This window comes from Bos taurus, chromosome 5 (genome assembly GCF_002263795.3).
Source record: "Bos taurus isolate L1 Dominette 01449 registration number 42190680 breed Hereford chromosome 5, ARS-UCD2.0, whole genome shotgun sequence".
In the NCBI taxonomy this organism is placed as follows: Eukaryota; Metazoa; Chordata; class Mammalia; order Artiodactyla; family Bovidae; genus Bos; species Bos taurus.
In genome coordinates, this window is record NC_037332.1 from 100483234 (window position 1) to 100502455 (window position 19222).

At 40.3% G+C, this 19222-nt stretch overlaps 1 protein-coding gene across 1 annotated transcript in view; it reads right to left on the bottom strand.

Moving 5' to 3' along the window:
* CLEC2D (C-type lectin domain family 2 member D) overlaps positions 1 to 11752 on the bottom strand; it is a 38075-nt gene extending 26323 nt beyond the window's left edge. The window contains exons 1-5 of the mRNA XM_002687838.7: positions 11611 to 11752; positions 4388 to 4516; positions 2920 to 3095; positions 2240 to 2346; positions 588 to 691 (exon numbers count right to left, since the gene is read on the bottom strand). Coding sequence (XP_002687884.2) covers positions 588 to 691; positions 2240 to 2346; positions 2920 to 3095; positions 4388 to 4516; positions 11611 to 11689 — 595 coding nt within the window. The 5' untranslated portion in view covers positions 11690 to 11752. The remainder of the gene's footprint in view (positions 1 to 587; positions 692 to 2239; positions 2347 to 2919; positions 3096 to 4387; positions 4517 to 11610) is intronic.
* Positions 11753 to 19222: the final 7470 nt, after the last annotated feature.

Here is a 19222-nt window from a genome sequence, read left to right on the forward strand (position 1 = left end):
CTGTAACTGATAGTAAGAGAATTTTGAATATGTTAACCAGTTATAAAGTTCTCATTAACATTTTGTATGGTTTCAGCTATCATAGTCATTTTTATGGTCCCATGTTTGCAAAGAAAAGTGCTGTCTATGTAACAAAAGAGGAATTCATTCATATTTTTTGTTTGGTCGCTAAGTCATGTCCAAATCTTTGTGACCCCATGGACGGCAGAATGTCAGGCTTCTCTATCCATTCACAGTTATCGGGTTCAGATAAAAGTATCAACTCATATTATTCAACCCCTGGAGGAGGACATGGAAACCTACTCTAGAATTCTTGCCTGGAGAATCCCAAGGACAGAAGAGCCTGGTGGGCTACTGTCCATAGGGTCACAAAGAGTCAGATACAACTGAAGCAACTTAGCACATACAATATTTAATACTTAGAATTATGCTCTTCCAAATCCCTGTATCATTCAAGAATAGCTTATTTCTTCGCTGTTAGCAAATATTATAGATCAATTTTTATGATAAATTTTCAGCAGATCAGGCAGTACAGCAGCAACTATATATAGTAATTTATAATGCATCTAAGGATATGGAGACATTACTATTTGTCTTGCTGCAAATCCTTTTTCTAATTACGTATCTCTTGCCACTACTAACTCCAGAGTCAGTCAGGTAGGCACATTCTCCAGTTCCTTGGATGACAAATCTAAAACCAAACACAAAAATATTAAAAAGCACAGGTTGGACATCTGCATTCTTTCCTCCTCATATTCTTCCACACCCCCACTCCAGGTATTTTTAATGTGAACCAGAGAAAAGTGAAAATCTGTCTTCATATGGCTTCTTAGTATAATATATATACATCATTTTTGTATTTAGTTCCTTATATACTCTCATACTCCCTACCTGAATATCAGATTATCATCACCCATCCCAAATCCAGTTATGTTGTTGACTAGTTATTTAGCGCTTGCTGTTGCAGCCAGGTGAACTGCTGCCATGGGTGGAGATAAAAGACATTTGCATATATTGAAAGATAGGGAAGTCATTCTGGCTTACACATGAGTAAACTTGAATTTTAGGCCATCTGTAACAGCCTGTTTGTGGCCTATCAAACATATATTCTACTTTTGCTTTAATGACGAAAGAAAAGGGTACACTGACCAGAAATAAAAAATGTCCATGTTAAAAATAAAAATTAAATGTCTCTCTTCTGGGGACACTAGTGCTGGTCCTCCTTCAATGATAAGACTCCCTTCCCAGGTGCCAAGGCCATACTGACCCGCTCTGTATGTGCTGGTCTATTTTTTTCATTTGGATTCATGTTGATGTATGGCAAAACCAGTACAATACTGTAAAGTAATTAACCTCCAATTAAAATAAATAAATTTATATTTTTTAAAAAAAGAAATATCCTTGAAATCTTGAAGGAATGTGACCCTGACTTGTTTAATGTTCTCTCTTCTGACAAAATATAAAACTGGGCTAGAAACCCTGTTTCTCTGAAGCAGTTTCTCAGAGTGATCTGGGAGGTGGGCTTCCAGGCTAGTCCTCAGCTTGGCTCAAATAAAACTCTTCTCTATTCTTTTAGTTTTGATCATTTATTAATTATTTTCATTGGCCTTCAATGAAGATGATTTTCAGTGTTCTCTTGACCTGCTTCATAAACATATGAAAATAAAATTATGTACTTACTAGTAAATTCTTAAATGGGCTTGGCTTTGATTGAGGGAAGCTATTGCCCCTTTTTATTCTGTCTGCTCCAGTGTAATGGTTACAGTTAAGACCTCTCCACTGAAGTGTTCAGATACTAAGTTTCTTCCAGGGATAAATTATCACAGGAGGGATTCCCTCTGGGTCCCTGACAACATACCTTTTAGGAATAACACAGCAGCTGGCAGAGTGGACTGAGGGTCTGTGGATACCAATTCTTCAGTGGCTTTCCAAGACTATAGGACCCCAGAGTACCTCAGCTGCTCTCTCTACATTCTAAATATGGATTTCAGCACAGTTTAAGTCAGTGCGTGAAAGCAGAAGAACTATGTCTAATGTCATCATCATGCTAAAGACTTCAATTGAAAACATGATATGTAAACTTTTCCCAAAGGCACTGCTAATAAACAGAAGAGCATACAAAGGACTTCTATTTCTTACATCATAGTGCAGGAAACTTTCCATGATATGAAATTTACATTCCCATAAATACAACTCACACCCATAACTACATAGAATAGAAGGCAGCCTAAAAACTTACGGGACATTAAGTTTAGAGTTGTCTGTCCACTTCCAAGCATGATGTGATGATTCTCTGCTAAGGCCAATCCAATAGTCAAAAATGTCTTTGTATCTTGTCAGAAAGTTCTATTATAAAACACAGAAAGCAAAAACACATGTCTCCTTCATTTTACCCTTGAGTCCTCTTCCCCCCAGCCTTCTCTCGTTGGATGACAGCCTGGTAAGATTGAGAAGCTTAGACATTGAAGGGAGAAGACTAGTCCCCAGTTCTCAGCTTAAGTCACTCAAATGTGTCTGATCCTAAATTACATTAAAGTGATCACACATCTCAATTTGACCGGGAAAGTCCCAGGTTATGCCTGTGGTTCCAACATAATATTGTCACTTTCACTCCCCAAGATGTCCCAGTTTGGATGATAAATTACAGGATTACCATACTTCTTTTTTTACAATGGGAACAATATATCTAATGTGAAGGTTAACTATGAGGATTACATGAGAGAATGTGTCTAATTTGTCTCACAGCTTTCCAGGCAGAGAACATGCCCAAGAAATATCAGGCACTAATATGCACTCCAAGGCCCCAAGTCTGCCTGGAATGGGATCCTTCCTCTTCTTTCAGCTGTCACCCTGTGCGGCCTATATCCTTCTCAGGGGCTAAGTATTTAACAAAGAACATGATCCAAAAATATTCCTTACCAGCTCCTCCTCAGTTTCAAACTGAGCAAGAACAGCTCCCACTGAAGTACAGGATATCTGACTCAATGTCCAATTCTCTGAGTCTTCAGAAAAATAAAAACACTTATTCCCAAATCCAATCCATCCTTTTGGGCAGGTGACATACACAACTTGTAAGTCTGTCTCTCTGCTTCTCACTAAAAGTTGGACAGACACAGTGAAGCATAACAAATAAATTTTCTCATCCCTTTTATCTATTTTTACACTTACCACCCTGAGGTCAGTCTTTTTTTACATATGTATATATACATATATACACATGTGTACATGTATATGTAGGTACAGTATAACAAAATTCCAAAATGAGGGGTTTGAAGAAAAGCATGGCCAAAGAACAGCTAGACTCTTATACTTTCATGGCCTTGGCTAATAATCTTTTGCTTTTCTCAAAATCTGAACAGGGGCTACTTTCTATAGGTAGACTCTTAGAAATGTTTTCCAAGCCCAAATTTGTCTGTTTTTCTGAATGAATAGTTTTCCTTTATATGTATCTTGGCACCACCCACTACATAATTTTCTCTCATTTTACTTCCAGGAACATATTCTCAAGTGTATTTCTAATGCCTCTTAGAATGCTATCAGCCTTAGTCATTTATAAAATGTCAACTGTTACTCAATATTTGGAAATTTGATTGCACTTCACTGCTTGCCAAAAGAAGTCTTTTGAGGTCATTTTTCCTTTTTGGTTTCTGGGAAAATGGAATATTGAGATCCGTGATCACTTGCTGAGTACAAACTAGTGAAAGAGGCTTTTCCCAAGTGATTTTATTATATTGAGGATTTGCCTTAGAATAGAATGTTCTATGAAAACTATTATGTTAATAAATATACACATTACATGATTCTCAATGTAGCAGTCAAAATATTATTCTACAATGAAATTCAGATCATGGCATTCCTCTCCTACAATTTCCCTCTTCTTGATACCCGCTACTGCACTCAGATTAAAAGCCAGAGTTTTTACCTGACTCATTAGGCTGTAACCTCCCTGACCCCCAGCCCGTTACTCTTCCTCATTCCCACCTTGCTTAAGCCTGTTACTTCCACCTCATTCCCTTCCTCCTTCAGCATGGAGGAAAGCCTCCATGCTGTTCCTCAAACCTGCCAGGAGATTATTCCTTTCATTCTACTTGTTCCTGCCATCTGGAATGCTTTCCCCACATACCCAATGGCTTCTTCATCTCCTTCAAGTTTGCTGAAAAGTCGTTTTCTCAAGGAGGCTTGCCCTGGACACTTAACATTCAACTCAATCTGTTACCCTATATTATAATATCTGCATCTTCCTGCTATTTATAGAATAGGAGTGTTTTGTTCACTGATACACCTCAAGCGTTTCACACACCCTGGCACATAATGGAGCTCAATAAATATTTATTGACAATGTGAATGTGCAAAGAACATGGTACGGTTTGGAGAACAGGTAACTCACCTGCCAGAAGAACGGAAAGTGTCACCACATTTAGAGCTACAAGTATAAGAATAATCAGGATGCAGCAGCAAAGCGTGGCAGGTGTAACAGAAGAGGTAATTGCTAGGCATTTCTTTTGGAGACCTTTGCCTGTAAATACAAATGTCATAATCTCAATCTCATGGAGGTATTAGAAAGAAAAACAAATTTATCACAGAATCAACACGTAAAGTCTGCTGTACCTCACCTCCCCTATTGCCAAACTCTCTCACAAAAGGTCCATGTCCAGGACAGACAGCCATGGACATGGCCCCAAAGCGACTAGAGAGAAGAGAAACTGAAGCTTTTTCCCCTGGAGAGTCTTCCAGTTATTGGAAGAAGAGCTAATAAGAGAGTAAGAAACGAAAAGAGTAGAAATCAGAATGAAAACAAAACATACAAACAATCCAGATTTACCTCCATAAATAATAAATTTGGTTAGAAGTTCTGAGAAGAGCATTAGAAAATTAATCACTATAATTCATCATATTAACAGAATAAGAGAAGAGAAATGGATATGACCATGTCAATAAGTATGACATAAAATATGGAAAAACGTATGTCATCCAAAATAAAAAAGCCCAACAAATTATGAACTGAACTTTCACTTTTCATAGAAATAGGGCAGCTAACATGATACTTAATGGTGAAAAAGTGAAGGCCTTCCTCCAAAGGTCAGGAACAAGGCAGGGATGTCTGCTCTCACCAATCTAATTTAACATTTTACTGGAGTTTCTGTGAGTGCCAATAAGGTAAGAAAAGTAAATAAGGCAAAAGTTAAAAAGGCAAAGAGATGAGAAAGAAGTGAAAATGTTTCTCGAAGTCACATCCACTCTCCTCCCAGTAGAAATATCAATTTGAAAAGTATCTGCACATTAAAAATACCTTCCCCAGAGCAAGGAGCACCAGGTACACCCACCCCCTGCTTCATCCCAGCTCCTGTGTACTCTAGCAATTCCAGGCAGATAATGCAGCCTTAGACAGCTTCCACCCAGGGCTTCCTGTGGGCATCTAGGAGCCCAGGCTCCTGTCTCCCCCCTGCACCTGCCAACTCCAGCTGCTCCAGGTGGGGCTCCTGTGACACTTGGCTCCTGGTGAACTCTTGGGGACCAGGCCCCCAAAACCCTTCCCTCAGGACTGGGCAGTCCAGCAGAGAGAGAGACCCATTCCCCATGGGAAAAGGGGAGTAAAACAGCACCTGACTTCACTACACATCCCAGATCTGCCTTCCCCATCCTTCTGGCTCCTGCAGCCCTGTGTGACTCCCTGCAGACTCACAAACCAAGGCCCCCCTCTCCCAGGTGCCTGCCAGCTCCAGTGACCCAAGTGACTCCTGTGACACCAGGTTCCCAGCAGGCTTCTGGGAACTAAGGCCTCCTTTCACCCCAGTGACTGCTGAATCTAGCAGCCCTAGGCAGCTCCTATGACTTCCCTGTTGGCTGCCACCAATCAAGAAACCAACATAACTAGTCATTAGGGAAACAGTAAAATACAGTGAGCTGCCACAATATGTGCATCAGAGTGGCAAGTAAAACAAAATAACAAAACTAGGTGATAGGGAAGAAAAGATGCAAATGGAATTCTCATGAACTGTTGGAAATATAACTGTATAGCCACTTTGGAAAACAGCTTGGCAGTTAGGTGTGGTGAACATACCCTTACCATATGCCCTAGCAATGTAAGAATCCCTTGGTGTCTATGCAAGAGGAATGAAAACTTCCATTTACACAAAAACCTAGACTTGAATATTTATATTAACTTTATTCATTATCGGGCTTCCCTCGTGGTTCAGCTGGTAAAGAATCCACCTGTAAATGCAGGAGACCTGGGTTCGACCCCTGGCTTGGAAAGATCCCCTGGAGAACGGAAAGACTACTGACTCCAGTATTCTGGCCTGCAGAATTCAATGGACTGTATAGTCCATGGGCTCACAAAGAGTCAGACACAACTGAGTGGCTTTCGCTTTACCTTTTTATTCATCATCACCAAAACTGGCAACAATTCAAATATCCTTCAGCTGATAGAAAGATAAATAAATACCACTTGGTACTAGGAGAAAAGAAAAACTTGACTTTATATTCACAATTGCTCATTTCTTATTTTTCTTTGGCTTGTTAAATTTTAGTGAGGCTCACTCTCCCATCCAAATCCCCAAACTCTGGCTTGCCTGAAAATGTAAACAAGCTCTAAAAAGAGAAGTGAGATGCATCATAGCTCATGTGTGACCATGAGTTCGTGTCCCTGGCACAAAGTGGGAAGTGCTAACTTCAGGCTATCATCTACTCTTTACAGTTCATGCTCTCTTCCCCCACAAGTGTCCAACCCACTTCTTGACCTATTTATAAAATGAGGACCTTTTTTAGAGCATTTTTCCTATTGCAGGAGTCCTTGTAAATAATATCTCTCCTTCTTAAAACTACACTATTGATAACACAGTACAATATGGATGAATTTCAAATGCACGATGCTTAGTTAAAAAAGTCAGACTCCATCAACATTCTTCTAAAGCAAGAGTATAAGAAAAGATAACAGATCAGTTTTTATCAAAGGGTGGACAGAGAGGAAAGCAATGTTTACAAAGGTGTGGGTGCGGGCGGAACTGTTCTTTATAATGATCGTGATGTGACTACACAACTATATGTATTTGTCAAAACTAAAAGTGTATACCAAAAGGATGACTATTATTTTTTTAATTTATTTTTAATTGAAGGATAGTTGTTTTACAGTGTTGTGCTGGTTTCTGCTATACAACAGCATGAATCAGCTATAAGTATACATATATCCCCTCCCTCTTGAGCCTCCTCCCACCCTCCCATCCCACCCCTCTAGATCATCACAGAGCCCTGACCAAAGTAAGACCCTGATGCTGGGAAAGACTGAAGGAAGAAGGTAGAAGGGGATGACAGAGGTTGAGATGGTTGGATGGCATCACCAACTCGATGGACATGAGTTTGAGCAAGCTCTGGGAGTTGGTGATGGACAAGGAAGCCCCATGCTGCAATCCATGGGTTCACAGAATCGGACAAGACTGAGTAACTGAGTTGAACTGAACTGAATAGGCAAATATATAATTTAGCATTAGAGTGTTTTTATAATTTTTCTCCATGGTATTTGCCATTAACTTATGAATTATTATTTGCTTTCAAGTATATTGTTTCGTGTATTTTTTAGATGATTTTGATATTGTTGTCCATGGAGTAGAAAGAGCACTGGTGAGGAATTTAAGGAACCCTAGAAAGAGTTTTGTCTCTATCACCATCTGCGTGTGTGGACTTGAACAAGTTATTCTGTCTGTTAGTGTTTTAACTGGTCACCATTTTTCAAATCTTAGTAGCAGAATGAACAATGGTCTCAAAAGCGTCACAGTTATATTAAATTCTAAATACATAATTGTCCTCACAGCGATGATCAAAGTCTTTCCTGAATTTTTGATGACTAGTGCATGCGTGGTTAGTGTTAGTGGGGTGGGGACAGGTTAGAAACATAACATTTATTTCTTCTTCCTCTTTCTTACTTTATTGTTCCCCTTCTTTCTTACTTTAGAGAGACCAGTTCTGTTAACGTGCCCAATGCACTGGCAACAAATCCGAGATAAATGCTTGTATTTTCATGAATCTTCCAAATCTTGGAATGACAGTCCAGCTGACTGTTCCACAAGAGAATCCAGTCCACTGCTTATTCAAGATGGGGAAGAACTGGTAAATAATTAAGTAAAATACTTTAATACAACTTAGCACTGACTTCTAGCCACATCAAGATCTTTGTGCTTTAGCCTTAAGGGTTCTATGCAGATGAAAATATCAACCTTGACTTCAAGAAGCTCACAATCTGAGAGACTAAATAGACATGTAAACAAGATAAATATAATTTAATGAATACAACAATATAAATATAAACATTTGTATATAGTAATATATAAATGAACAAATAGAAATATCACAAATAAGGATTAATTAACTCCAACAGGGAGTCAGGAAAAGCCTCTTAGAAGAGGTGATACTTGAACTGGGTTTCAGAGGATGAACATAAGAATGCAAACCAGCAACAGATAGACAGATTCAATATTCAGTCATTTCTTCTGTTTCATTTACAGAGACTCATACAAAACCTGATAAACAAAGAAGGAATTCTGTTTGGGATTGGATTAAATTTTACATTCTCAGAGAAGAGCTGGAAGTGGGTAAATGGATCCTTTTTAAACTCTAATATGTGAGTTTTAGATAAGCTAATTTGAATATTCAATTTGCTTCCCACTAGCTATCCATTTTGCAGATGGTAGTGTATATATGTCCATGCTACTCTCTGTTTGTCCTACTCGCCTTCCCTTGTGTCTCCATTCCTGCCCTGCAAATACGTTCATCAGTACCATTTTTCTAGATTCCATATAGATGCATTAATATATGAGATCCAACCAGTCCATCCTAAAGGAGACCAGTCCTTGGTGTTCATTGGAAGGACTGATGCTACAGCTTAAACTCCAATACATTGACCACCTCATACGAAGAGCTGACTCATTGGAAAACACCCTGATGCTGGGAGGGACTGGGGGCAGGAGGAGAAGGGGATGACAGGATGAGATGGCTGGATGCCATCACCGACTCGATGCACATGAGTCTGAGTGAACTCCAGGAGTAGGTGATGGACAAGGAGGCCTGACATGCTATGATTCATGGGGTCACAAAGAGTCGGACATGACTGAGTGACTGAACTGAACTGAATGATGCTTGCTTTTTAAATTTATTTATTTATATTAATTGGAGCATAATTACTGGTCTACTGGTTTTAACTTTTACTTTCATGTCCTAGAAAACTTATTTAACTTACAAGGACAGTTTAAATTTAAAAGAAAATAGATTTCACCTTTGTGCTGCTCAAGTAGTTTCGCCTACGTGGCTTAGGTAGTAAAACATCAACATTTGGCAAGAACTTTTGCTTTCATTAAGCATTAAGCATTAAGCACGAGCCCTGTGTTTCAGGAACCTCAATATCCGATTGTCCCAGATAAAAAGTAAAGTTCAGGGAGAGGGGAGAATGGGAGAAGAAAGAAGGAAATGCAAATTTTTAGCAGAAAATAGAAGTTCAGTAAAAGCTATAAAAAGTGTTCTTTCTACTGGACTGAAGAACAAACATGCATAAGCTATGTTCTTTCTCTTTATCATCAAATTTAATATAAACTAAAAATGCTAAAGAATTTGCTGGTGGATAGATTTAGGTCCAATTCCTACTTTCAAACTCTACATCTGCTTTTAAATTATCAAAGATTAAAATTTTTAAACATAGAAATAAATAAATTACAAAGGATCTATACACCAATAGTCTCAGTTTTTGCAGGTGACTTTTTAAAAATCAATAATTACTCATGATTTTATCAAAGTCTCTTTAGAGAACAATAAATTAATTCTCAGCTCCCAATTTGCAGTAGTAGTAAAGAACCCACCTGCCAATGCAGGAGACATTAGAGACACGGGTTTGATCCCTGGGTCCAGAAGATCCCCTGGAGGAGGACATGGCAACCCACTCTAGTATTCTTGCCTTTAGACTCCAATAAACAGAAAAGACTGGTGTCCTCTTCCAGGGGATTTTCCAGACAAGAATACTGGAGTGGGTTGCCATTTCCTTCTCCAGGGAATCTTCCTGACCCAGGGATCACACTTAGGTTTCCCGCATGCAGGCAGACTCTATACTATCTGAGCCACCAGGAAATCCCTTAATTTAACTAAAATGGTTATGTTTAAAAGATGCTCATTTCATTTTTATGATCACTTCTGAAAATTTCTGGTAAGACACATTATATAAACTACTTTGGTAATGTATTCTAAGTAGGATGATATAAAGCTTAGCTGAAGATGTGCTATAATCAAAAGTCCAGAGAATGAAAAAAAAAGAGAGAGAGAGAGAGAACACAGAAGTACACCAGATCCCATGAGACAGAGAGAGACATAAAGCAAGAGAGAAACAGTGTATGAATGCTCAGTCACTTCAGTCAGGTCTGACTCTTTGTGACCCCATGGTCTATAGACCGCCAGGCTCCACTGTCCATGGGATTCTCCAGGCAAGAATACTGGGGTGGGTTGCCATGCCCTCCTCCAGAGGATCTTCCCCACCCACTGATCAAACTTGCATCTCCTGAATTGCAGGCAGATTCTTTACCCACTGAACCACTTGGAAAAGCTGGAGAAAGCCAGAGGGAAAGACAAAGGGAAAGTCATTTGAACATATAAATGAGCCTCAATAGATTTCATCTGAAACACTTAACGATATCACTGAAAATCACATTTACCCTTAATTCCAAAAGAAAATTTTTCAGGACAGTTTTATCCCCAAGGGTAAGAAAATATACTTTTATATTTATTTAGATTTTTTTGGAACACAAAATTTTGACTTGTACTCATATTTCTTCCAGAAAATGTGACTACTCATTCAAAGCCCAGATCAAAAGTCACTTCACAAGTAAAGCCATCACCAATTCTCTAGGTTTTATTAAATACCTTGTAGTACAAATCGCATCAAATTGTAGTAACTCATTTGTCTGTCCCTGAGATGATGAAGCCCTGCAGGCAGGGTCTAAATACAATTTGTCTTTGTAGCTCTGTGTCTAACAAATAACAGATTCCAAATATATTATTATTAGTTTCAAACAGACTACAGCATAAGTGTCATGGTTAATTTTTTTTAACATATACATGTGTTTATTCTTTTTCAAATTCTTTTCCCACTTAGGTTGTTACATAATATTGAGCAGAGTTCCCTGTGCTATATAGGAGGTATGGGTAACTTTTATTAGTTTATGTATTACAAAATTGTTGGTGTCTGTTTGCCATCCCTCTGGGATATAATCATCTGTTATTTAACATCATAATGTGAGTTGCCAGAATGCAAGTAGCCAGCAACCTGGAGAAAATACGAAGACTAATTAAAAACAAAACCCACAGACCATTTTTCTCTTAACCTCCTATAACATAATTCACTGTGCAGTAATATTTAAGTAACATATCCAGTAGCAGAATAACTAACATAACAATTACACACCTGCCCTCTCACCCACTTCTAGTCCCTCAAAACATCTCTCCTTCTATGGAGGTTAACTGTGAAGTACTGATACCTCTAAAGCACAATTTCTACTATGCTGTCAGTGATCAGTAGTATAAGAACTCTCCTCCCCAACTCCCGTTTTGTTTTGTCAAAGTTCATCAATTTAACCTTACCAGATCTCCACGCCTCTGTGTTCTCTCTATAGGTAGGGTCTGTCTCTAAGATTTTCAAAAACACCTCTGTTGATGTCATGTTTCTGTTTGAAAAAAAGGATTTGGTGGTACCTTTTCTCAGTCGTTGCAAAGCAGGAAATGTGAATTGAAAGGAACTTACTTTAACATTTGGCTGAAAAGAAACTAGCAACCTCTCAGTTTAGACTCCACCTCCTATTGCAAAAGAGCCTCCTGATGAAAATGAGTGAAAACGCTGGCTTAAAATTCAACATTCAAAACTCTAAGATTATGGCATCCAGTCCCATTATTTCATGGCAAATAGATGGGGAAACAATGGAAACAGTGACAGACTTTATTTTCTTGGGCTCCAAAATCATTGCAGATGGTGACTGCAGCCATGATATTCAAAGATGCTTGCTCCTTGGAAGAAAAGCTATGACCAAACTAGACAGCATATTAAAAAGCAGAGACATTACTTTGCCAACAAAGATCCATCTAGTCAAAGCTATGTTTTTTCCAGTAGTCATGTATGGATGTGAGAGTTGGACTATAAAGAAAGCTGAGCACCAAAGAATTGATGCATTTGAACTGTGGTGTTGGATAAGACTCTTGAGAGTCCCTTGGATGGCAAGGAGATCAAACCAGTCAATCCTAAAGGAAATCAGTCCTGAACATTCGTTGGAAGGACTGTTGCTGAAGCTACAATACTGTGGCCACCTGATGTGAAGAACTTACTCATTGGAAAAGACCCTGATGATGGGTCTTTTCAGAAGGCAAAAGGGGAAAGGGGTGCCAGAGGATAAGATGGTCAGATAGTATCACTGACTCAATGAACATGAATCTGAGCAAACTCTGAAAGATAATGGAGAACAGAGGATCCTGGTATGCTACAATCCTTGAGGTTACAAAGAGTTGGACGTGACTTAGCAACTGAACAGCATCATGTCACTACGTCACTGGGTGCAGACCTTCCAAAAATGTACATGTTTTTGTTGTTCAGTCACTCAGTCATGTCCAACTCTTTGTGACCCCATGGACTGCAACACGCCAAATTTCCCTGTCCTTCACCATCTCCTGGAGCTTGCTCCAACTCATGTCTACTGAGTCAGTGATGTCATCCAACCATCTCATCCTCTGTCATCCCCTTCTCCTCCTGCCTTCAGTCTTTCCCAGCATCAAGGTCTTTTCCAATGACTCGACTCTTCACATCAGGTGGCCATGTTTAGAGTCATCTCTTGTACTGTTGGAAATGTACATGAGGCAGGAGCTAAATGGACTCGGGGCTGTACAGCTGGACTCTGTCCCCTGTGGATAGATACCCCAAGATAAAGAGGAGGAGGAGCTAAGCCCTGCCCAGAAATGAGATAGTACTTTTCTCATTCTCAAGGTCCAGAGGACCTTTCCAAGAATACACCTGCAGCAAGGCTCTTTGTGGATCAAAAAAGGAGTAATGTCAACCTGTCCACAGGCCTCTTCACTAGAAGCCATCTTGGCTAGGAAATGTGGGCACACACGTGGGAGGACACTGATATACACCAAATATGGACTCAGAATCAGCCAAAGCAAGACGTTTGGCCAAAGGAAACCCAGAAGAAAATCGCATAAAAGTGATTCAACTACCACAAGGACCCGACGCTCTGGGCTTGCCAGTGTGTGCCTACGCACATGTACTCTTTTCCCTCCTAATAAATGTCTCACTTGTTTCACTAGTTTTGGTTTCTCTGTGGAAATTCATTTTCTGGAAATGAATCCTAATAGCCAGGACTCAGCACTTGGCCTAACTTCAATCTCTGGCCAGAAACCAAAGTCCTGTTTCAAGTCCCTGCAGGTTGAGGCCACCTAAGCTCAGACATATCTTCACAAAAACCTTTGCCTTTGTCTGTTCATGAAAAAACAATAACAACAAGGAGACCTTAGAGGTAGCACAGCCTCAAGATAAAAGAAACTTATGTCCCTGAATTTCCACGTGGAAGAAAGCTGCATTCTAACTAGAACCTCCTATATTTCACAGCTACATGAGTGATAAGTAAACATACACTGTGCTATCAATGAAATTCAGGAGGTTATCTATTGTAGCAGCTGTGTAATGTATCTAGTCAGAGTGGCAGCCTCATTTTTTCCATATTTTTTGCATTACTAATCACTTCTTATCCAGTCACCAAATATCTGCAGATTGTTTACTACTATGGTAGGTGCTGAGAAACAAAAGCTCTGCGAATTCTGATGAAGAGGATGAAGCAGGGACCTGGGGCTTGTGTGGGAGAGGTCTGGATGGATTTTCCAGAATGGCTGAGGCAAGGTTAGTGTCTTCTCTGGTGTCTAGTCAAGACAGGGACATTTTAAAAGATTACGGTTTATAGTACCACTGAAAACTTGACAGAGCTAAGAGCAACAACAAATTGAAATTATAATAGAGTGATCATTATAATTATAATGAAGTGTTCAGCATACAAAAATAGAGTTGGAAGGAGAGGGTCTGATTTCAGAATTCAAGAATTAGAACTTCTTTGTATCTTGGTATTGTACCACACAAAAGGACAGAGCAACACCTGGACATTCCTGTGGCCTCAAGATATCCCGAGAAATCTTGTTGTCACCCTCAAGATCTCCCTCCCTCCCTTTCCTGTGTTTGTGCAACCAATCCTTGCTTAACACACTTCACTTCTCATCAACTGAAGTTTTAATGCTTGAGAAACAAGCTCTGTAATGAACCCATGGCTTCTCACATTTAAAAAGTTAAATAAACTTCCTCCTTTTTTTTAAGTGTGTCAGTCACAACTCAGAGCTACATCTGTATCTTCAAGCTGGGGCTCTCACAATCCAGCCAAAAAACGCCTCTTCTCAATCAGGTCTTTGTTTCTGAAATTTCAGTTAATAAAAGCAATACATTATGAAAATGGTGACACACTTAACCTGCATGACACCAGGAAGGGAGCCCTTTTTTTTTTTTTTTTTTAACACACCCTTATTCTGTCAGCGGGAGTTTAAGGCTCTTCAGACAAAACGGAAAGAAAAGTCTCCCCAAGAACACTGGGACCTTTGTGTTTCTGGAAAGGAGCAGAATTCAGGCCGGTTCCAAAGGGATCTCAACTTTTCAATTAAGATACAATCCTGGGAGAGAGGCAGACAGAGACATAAAAAGGGGAAAGACCCTGAAACAGGTCACTAAGAACACCTGCTGCCCTCTCTCAGCCTTTCAAAGCCCTTAATCCCTAGACCGCAGAGCTTACCCTAAGGAATCTCCCAGTCACCCACTAAAGTTCTGCAAACTCCTATGAAGAGGGCGGCTTAGGCGCACAGCCATCTGGGGAGAAATCAAGTCAAATATTTTTCAAATCACGCAACTAGGCCAGATGTTCACCCCGTATTGGGACAGCCCTGGAGAGTTTGCAACCTGCTAGAGACCAAGAAGGCAATTTCTTCTTTCTCTTCTCTCGGTAGCGGTTTCTCTTTCACTATGGCTTTGCTCTGGATCAGAAGTGGCCAAACAGGGGGATGCGGCGTCTCAGGGCTGCGACCACCGCCCTCTCCCGGTGCCTCTAGCTTACCTGTGGGGTGACCACATCCCTCTCCTCCTCGCAGATAGATCTGCGGCTATCTCCCACATCCAGGTCCCAACCGTCTGCCAAAGGAGACACCGGATGCGGGGCCTGGAAAATTACACCCATAGAGCGGATGGTACCCCAGATGGTACGAGATAACCCTCCCTCCCCGACCCTCCACCTTCTGCGCTCCACCCTAGATGTTACGCCCCACTTCCTGTGTTTCATTTCTCATGATGTGGAGGCAGAAAAGAAACTCAGAACACTTGAAAACAGGATGCCTGCGGTTGAAGGGTCTTTGGCTCCTTTCCAACCTGCCAAACGCCTCATGGGGACCTGGTGGACTAACAGTGGATCTAAGAGGACAGCCCTCTGCTCAGGCTGTCTGCCACGCTGGGTCCCTTCCTAGCAGAGCAGGAGAACGTCTGCATAAATCTCCACAGCCTGCGAGTCTCCCTGGCCTAGCAGAGATGGGGACAAGGCTCTGTCTCTCTGAGGTTCAACCCGTGGTAACCAAGACCCCTGAGGACAGAAACCCTGTTGTGTGTAGCCACCCACACACAAACCTACTCTAAAAGGTGTTGATTTGTGGCTTGTTCACACCACTGTTCTCAGGAGATCATACACAGATCAAAACCCCAGGCTATTACGTTCTGAGGCTACAAAATGAGGAAAGGTTATAAAGGTCAAAACTATAAGGTTATATAAATTGTCAGAAATTAGGACTAGAGTTGGGAAGAAATAAGAATGCTTGTTTAAACAGGAGTTTTTTTTGGGTTTCAAAATGGTTACACACTTGCAGGTGTAGGAGGGAGGCACTTTGAAACTATATTTGCACCTGGCAGTGCTTGCAGATACTGTTTTGAAAATGTCTGGTGATGGTCTTGAGTTTGATATAATTCAGAAAGTTTAAGTTCTCAGTGATGCATCTGCAAGTTCTCAGATGCAAGAATGCATCTGAAACTACCTCCACCTAAGGCCATCTGGCTCCATTTTGTATGTGTGAACTATAGTTACTCCATTTTTATTTTTGAAAGATCTTAAATACATAATCAGGCTTCCCTGGTGGCTCTGTGATGAAGAACCTGCCTGACAATGCAGGAGAGGCAGGTTCAATCCCCGGTCCAGGAAGATCCTTTGGTGAAGAAAATGGTAGCCCAGTCCCAGTATTCTTGCTGGGAAAATCCCATGGACAGAGGAGCCTGGTGGGCTACAGTCCATGGCGTCACAAAAGAGTTGGACAGGACTTAGTGACTAAACAACAGCAGCAGCAAATATATCATCACCTGTCTACATCACCCTTTTTTGGACTTTTGTGAGGTGATAAGATTTCAACCCTGACGATCTGCTACACTGAGATTGGTCCAGTTGGAACAGAGTTTACAAACAGATTCTTAAAACAAGACAGTAATGGCATAAATTGGTCTTTGATGAACAAAAATTTCTTTCCTGGTGAATTATTTTGATCCTTGAAATGATTTAGAAGTTTCACCAAGTGGTGACAATAAAAAGCTGACTCTTTAGAAGACAGTTTGTCCGTTTCTTATGAAATTAATATACTTGCCAGGTGATCCAACAGTCTCACTTTTTGGCAGTTACAGAAATGAGTTGAAAACTGATGTTTATGCAGACTTACACAGGTGTGTCTATAGCAGCTGTATTTTTGATTGCCAAAACTTGGAGGCAACCAAGATGCCTGTTAATATATAAATGGCTAAACACACTGTAGACTCTCCAAACAATGACATAATGTTCAGGGACTTAAAGAAAAGTTCTCAAGTGAAAAAAAAATAAAAAGAACCTTTTATACGGGTTATTAAGTGAAAGAAGGCAATCTAATAAAGCTGCATACTGTAAAATTGCAACAATTTGACATTTAGGTAAAGGCAAAACTATGGAAATGTTGAAAAGACATGTCAGAAGGGCCAAGGTGGAGAGATTGGGAGGGATGAATTGGGGAGGCCAGGGGATTTTTAAGACAGTGAAACTATACTCTGTGATTCTATAATGATGGATTTAAAACTATTAGGTGGTGTTTTGGGGGATTCTCAAGAGCTCTAGTTCTTTATGTCTCAGCACAGAAAGAATCCAGTGAGAGGCAACGTGATAGATAAGAAGTGATTTATTAGAATAGGAGATTTGTGAGGCTAACAAGTGGGTGGATGAGAGGGTGCTGTGCCTGAGAACTTAGTGGGCTATAGTTTTATATTAATAATCAAAGGACAAGTAGGGAGGGGGGAAATACCTCTTTTTTTCCTCATTCTTGAGTAGATGTCAAGCTTCCATAGTCAGCTCTGCCTTCATGTCAGGCTGGGGAGTTTTCTTGTCCCTACGTGGTTAAGCCAGGACAGTCATGGCACTATGGAAAAATTGTTTCAAGTCTCAGGACCATGAGGGTCTTTCACTTTGAATGTCACTTTTCCATTTTATTGTTTTTTTATATGTGCCGAGAGGTTGTCCTAGGGGGTCATTAACTTACTGAGCTCACTAGGTGGGATGTGGGTCTCATGCCATCGTTCTATTGTTTTGAGAGATGTCTCAATGCTTCTGTTTTGCAAGGTTTTGTTGCTAAACAACCCTGCTTGGTTTTGTAGTTAAGCAAACCTGCTTTTTTAAGCAATCATTAACATACAGGGGTTTCCCAGTCTCATACTTTTTTACTTACAATCCCCAGTGGGATTAACCATTTAATTACCTACTTTGTCCCCTTACTCTATCCCTATCAAATTCATATCATTATGAAAGTGAAAGTGTTAGTTGCTCAGTCGTGTCTGATTTTTTGCAACCCCATGGACAGTAGCCCACCAGGCTTCTCTGTCCAAGGAATTCTCCTGGCAAGAATATTGGAGTGGATAGCCATTCCCTTCTCCAGAGGCTCTTCCTGACCCAGGATTGAACCCCAGCCTCCTGCCTCACAGGCCGATTCTTTACTGTCTGAGCCAACAGGAAAGCCCAAGCTTGCCATAGCATATAGAACATAAAAAGTAAACCCTAATGTAGTCTATGGACTTCAGTTCATAATATTATAGCAAAATTTGTTCATCAGTTGTAACCAATAAAACAAACTAATGCAATGTGTTTAAAACAGGGGAAGCTGTGTATGAGGAAGAAATGCCTGTGGGAACTCTCTGCATTTCTGCTTTTCACCCCAATCTAAAACTGCTTTTTCTTTTTTCCATAAACCTAAAATGGAGTCTCTTAACTTAAAAGAGCAGTTGACTCTTAGTCAGCATTATCATTGTTTTTAACTCAGTGACTGCTCTCTGAGGAACTGCTCTCATCTTTAAACTAGAACTGGAAGTTAAACATGCGACATATACGGAGCTCTAGTGTGTTCTGTGTGACATGAGTTTATAGGTCAAAGATTATTTGCTGTCAGAATCCTTTAAACTTAAAGTGTAAGTCTGAAAAAGGCACTTTAGAAACCACTGGGGACAATGCTGAACAAATTGAAGCACTAAACCATCAAGAGAAAAAAAGAGGCTGAAATCTCTATTCTTTGCTTTGCTATGACCACAGAAATCTTTGAAGCAGAATTGTTATCCATCCAACTACCCTTGCTGAAGGGTAAATATAATCAGGACTTTCCTAGTTATTTAGTGGTTAACAATTCACCTCCCAATGCAGGGAAAGCAGGTTCAGTCACTGCTCAGGGAACTAACATCCCACATGCTGTGGGGCAACTAAACCCTCAGGCTGCGACTAGAGAATAGCCATGCCATAAAAAAAGACCCTGCATGCTGCAACTAAGTCTCACTTAGCAACTAAACTACCACCACCATAGAGCTTCTCCATCTTCAGCTGCAAATAATATAATTAATCTGATGGTGGTATCCATCTATAGAGTTGGGCTTCCCATGTGGTGCTTTGGTTAAGAATCCACCTGCCACTGCAGAAATTGTGGGTTCAGTCCCTGGGTGGGGAAGATCTCCTGGAGAAGGTATCTCTTGACTTAGGCAAACACCTGTCTAGAGCTTAAACAAGGGGCTTCCCTGGTAGCTCAGCTGGTGAAGACTTTGCCTGCAATGCATGAGACCCCAGTTCAATTTCTGGGTCAGGAAGATCCCCTA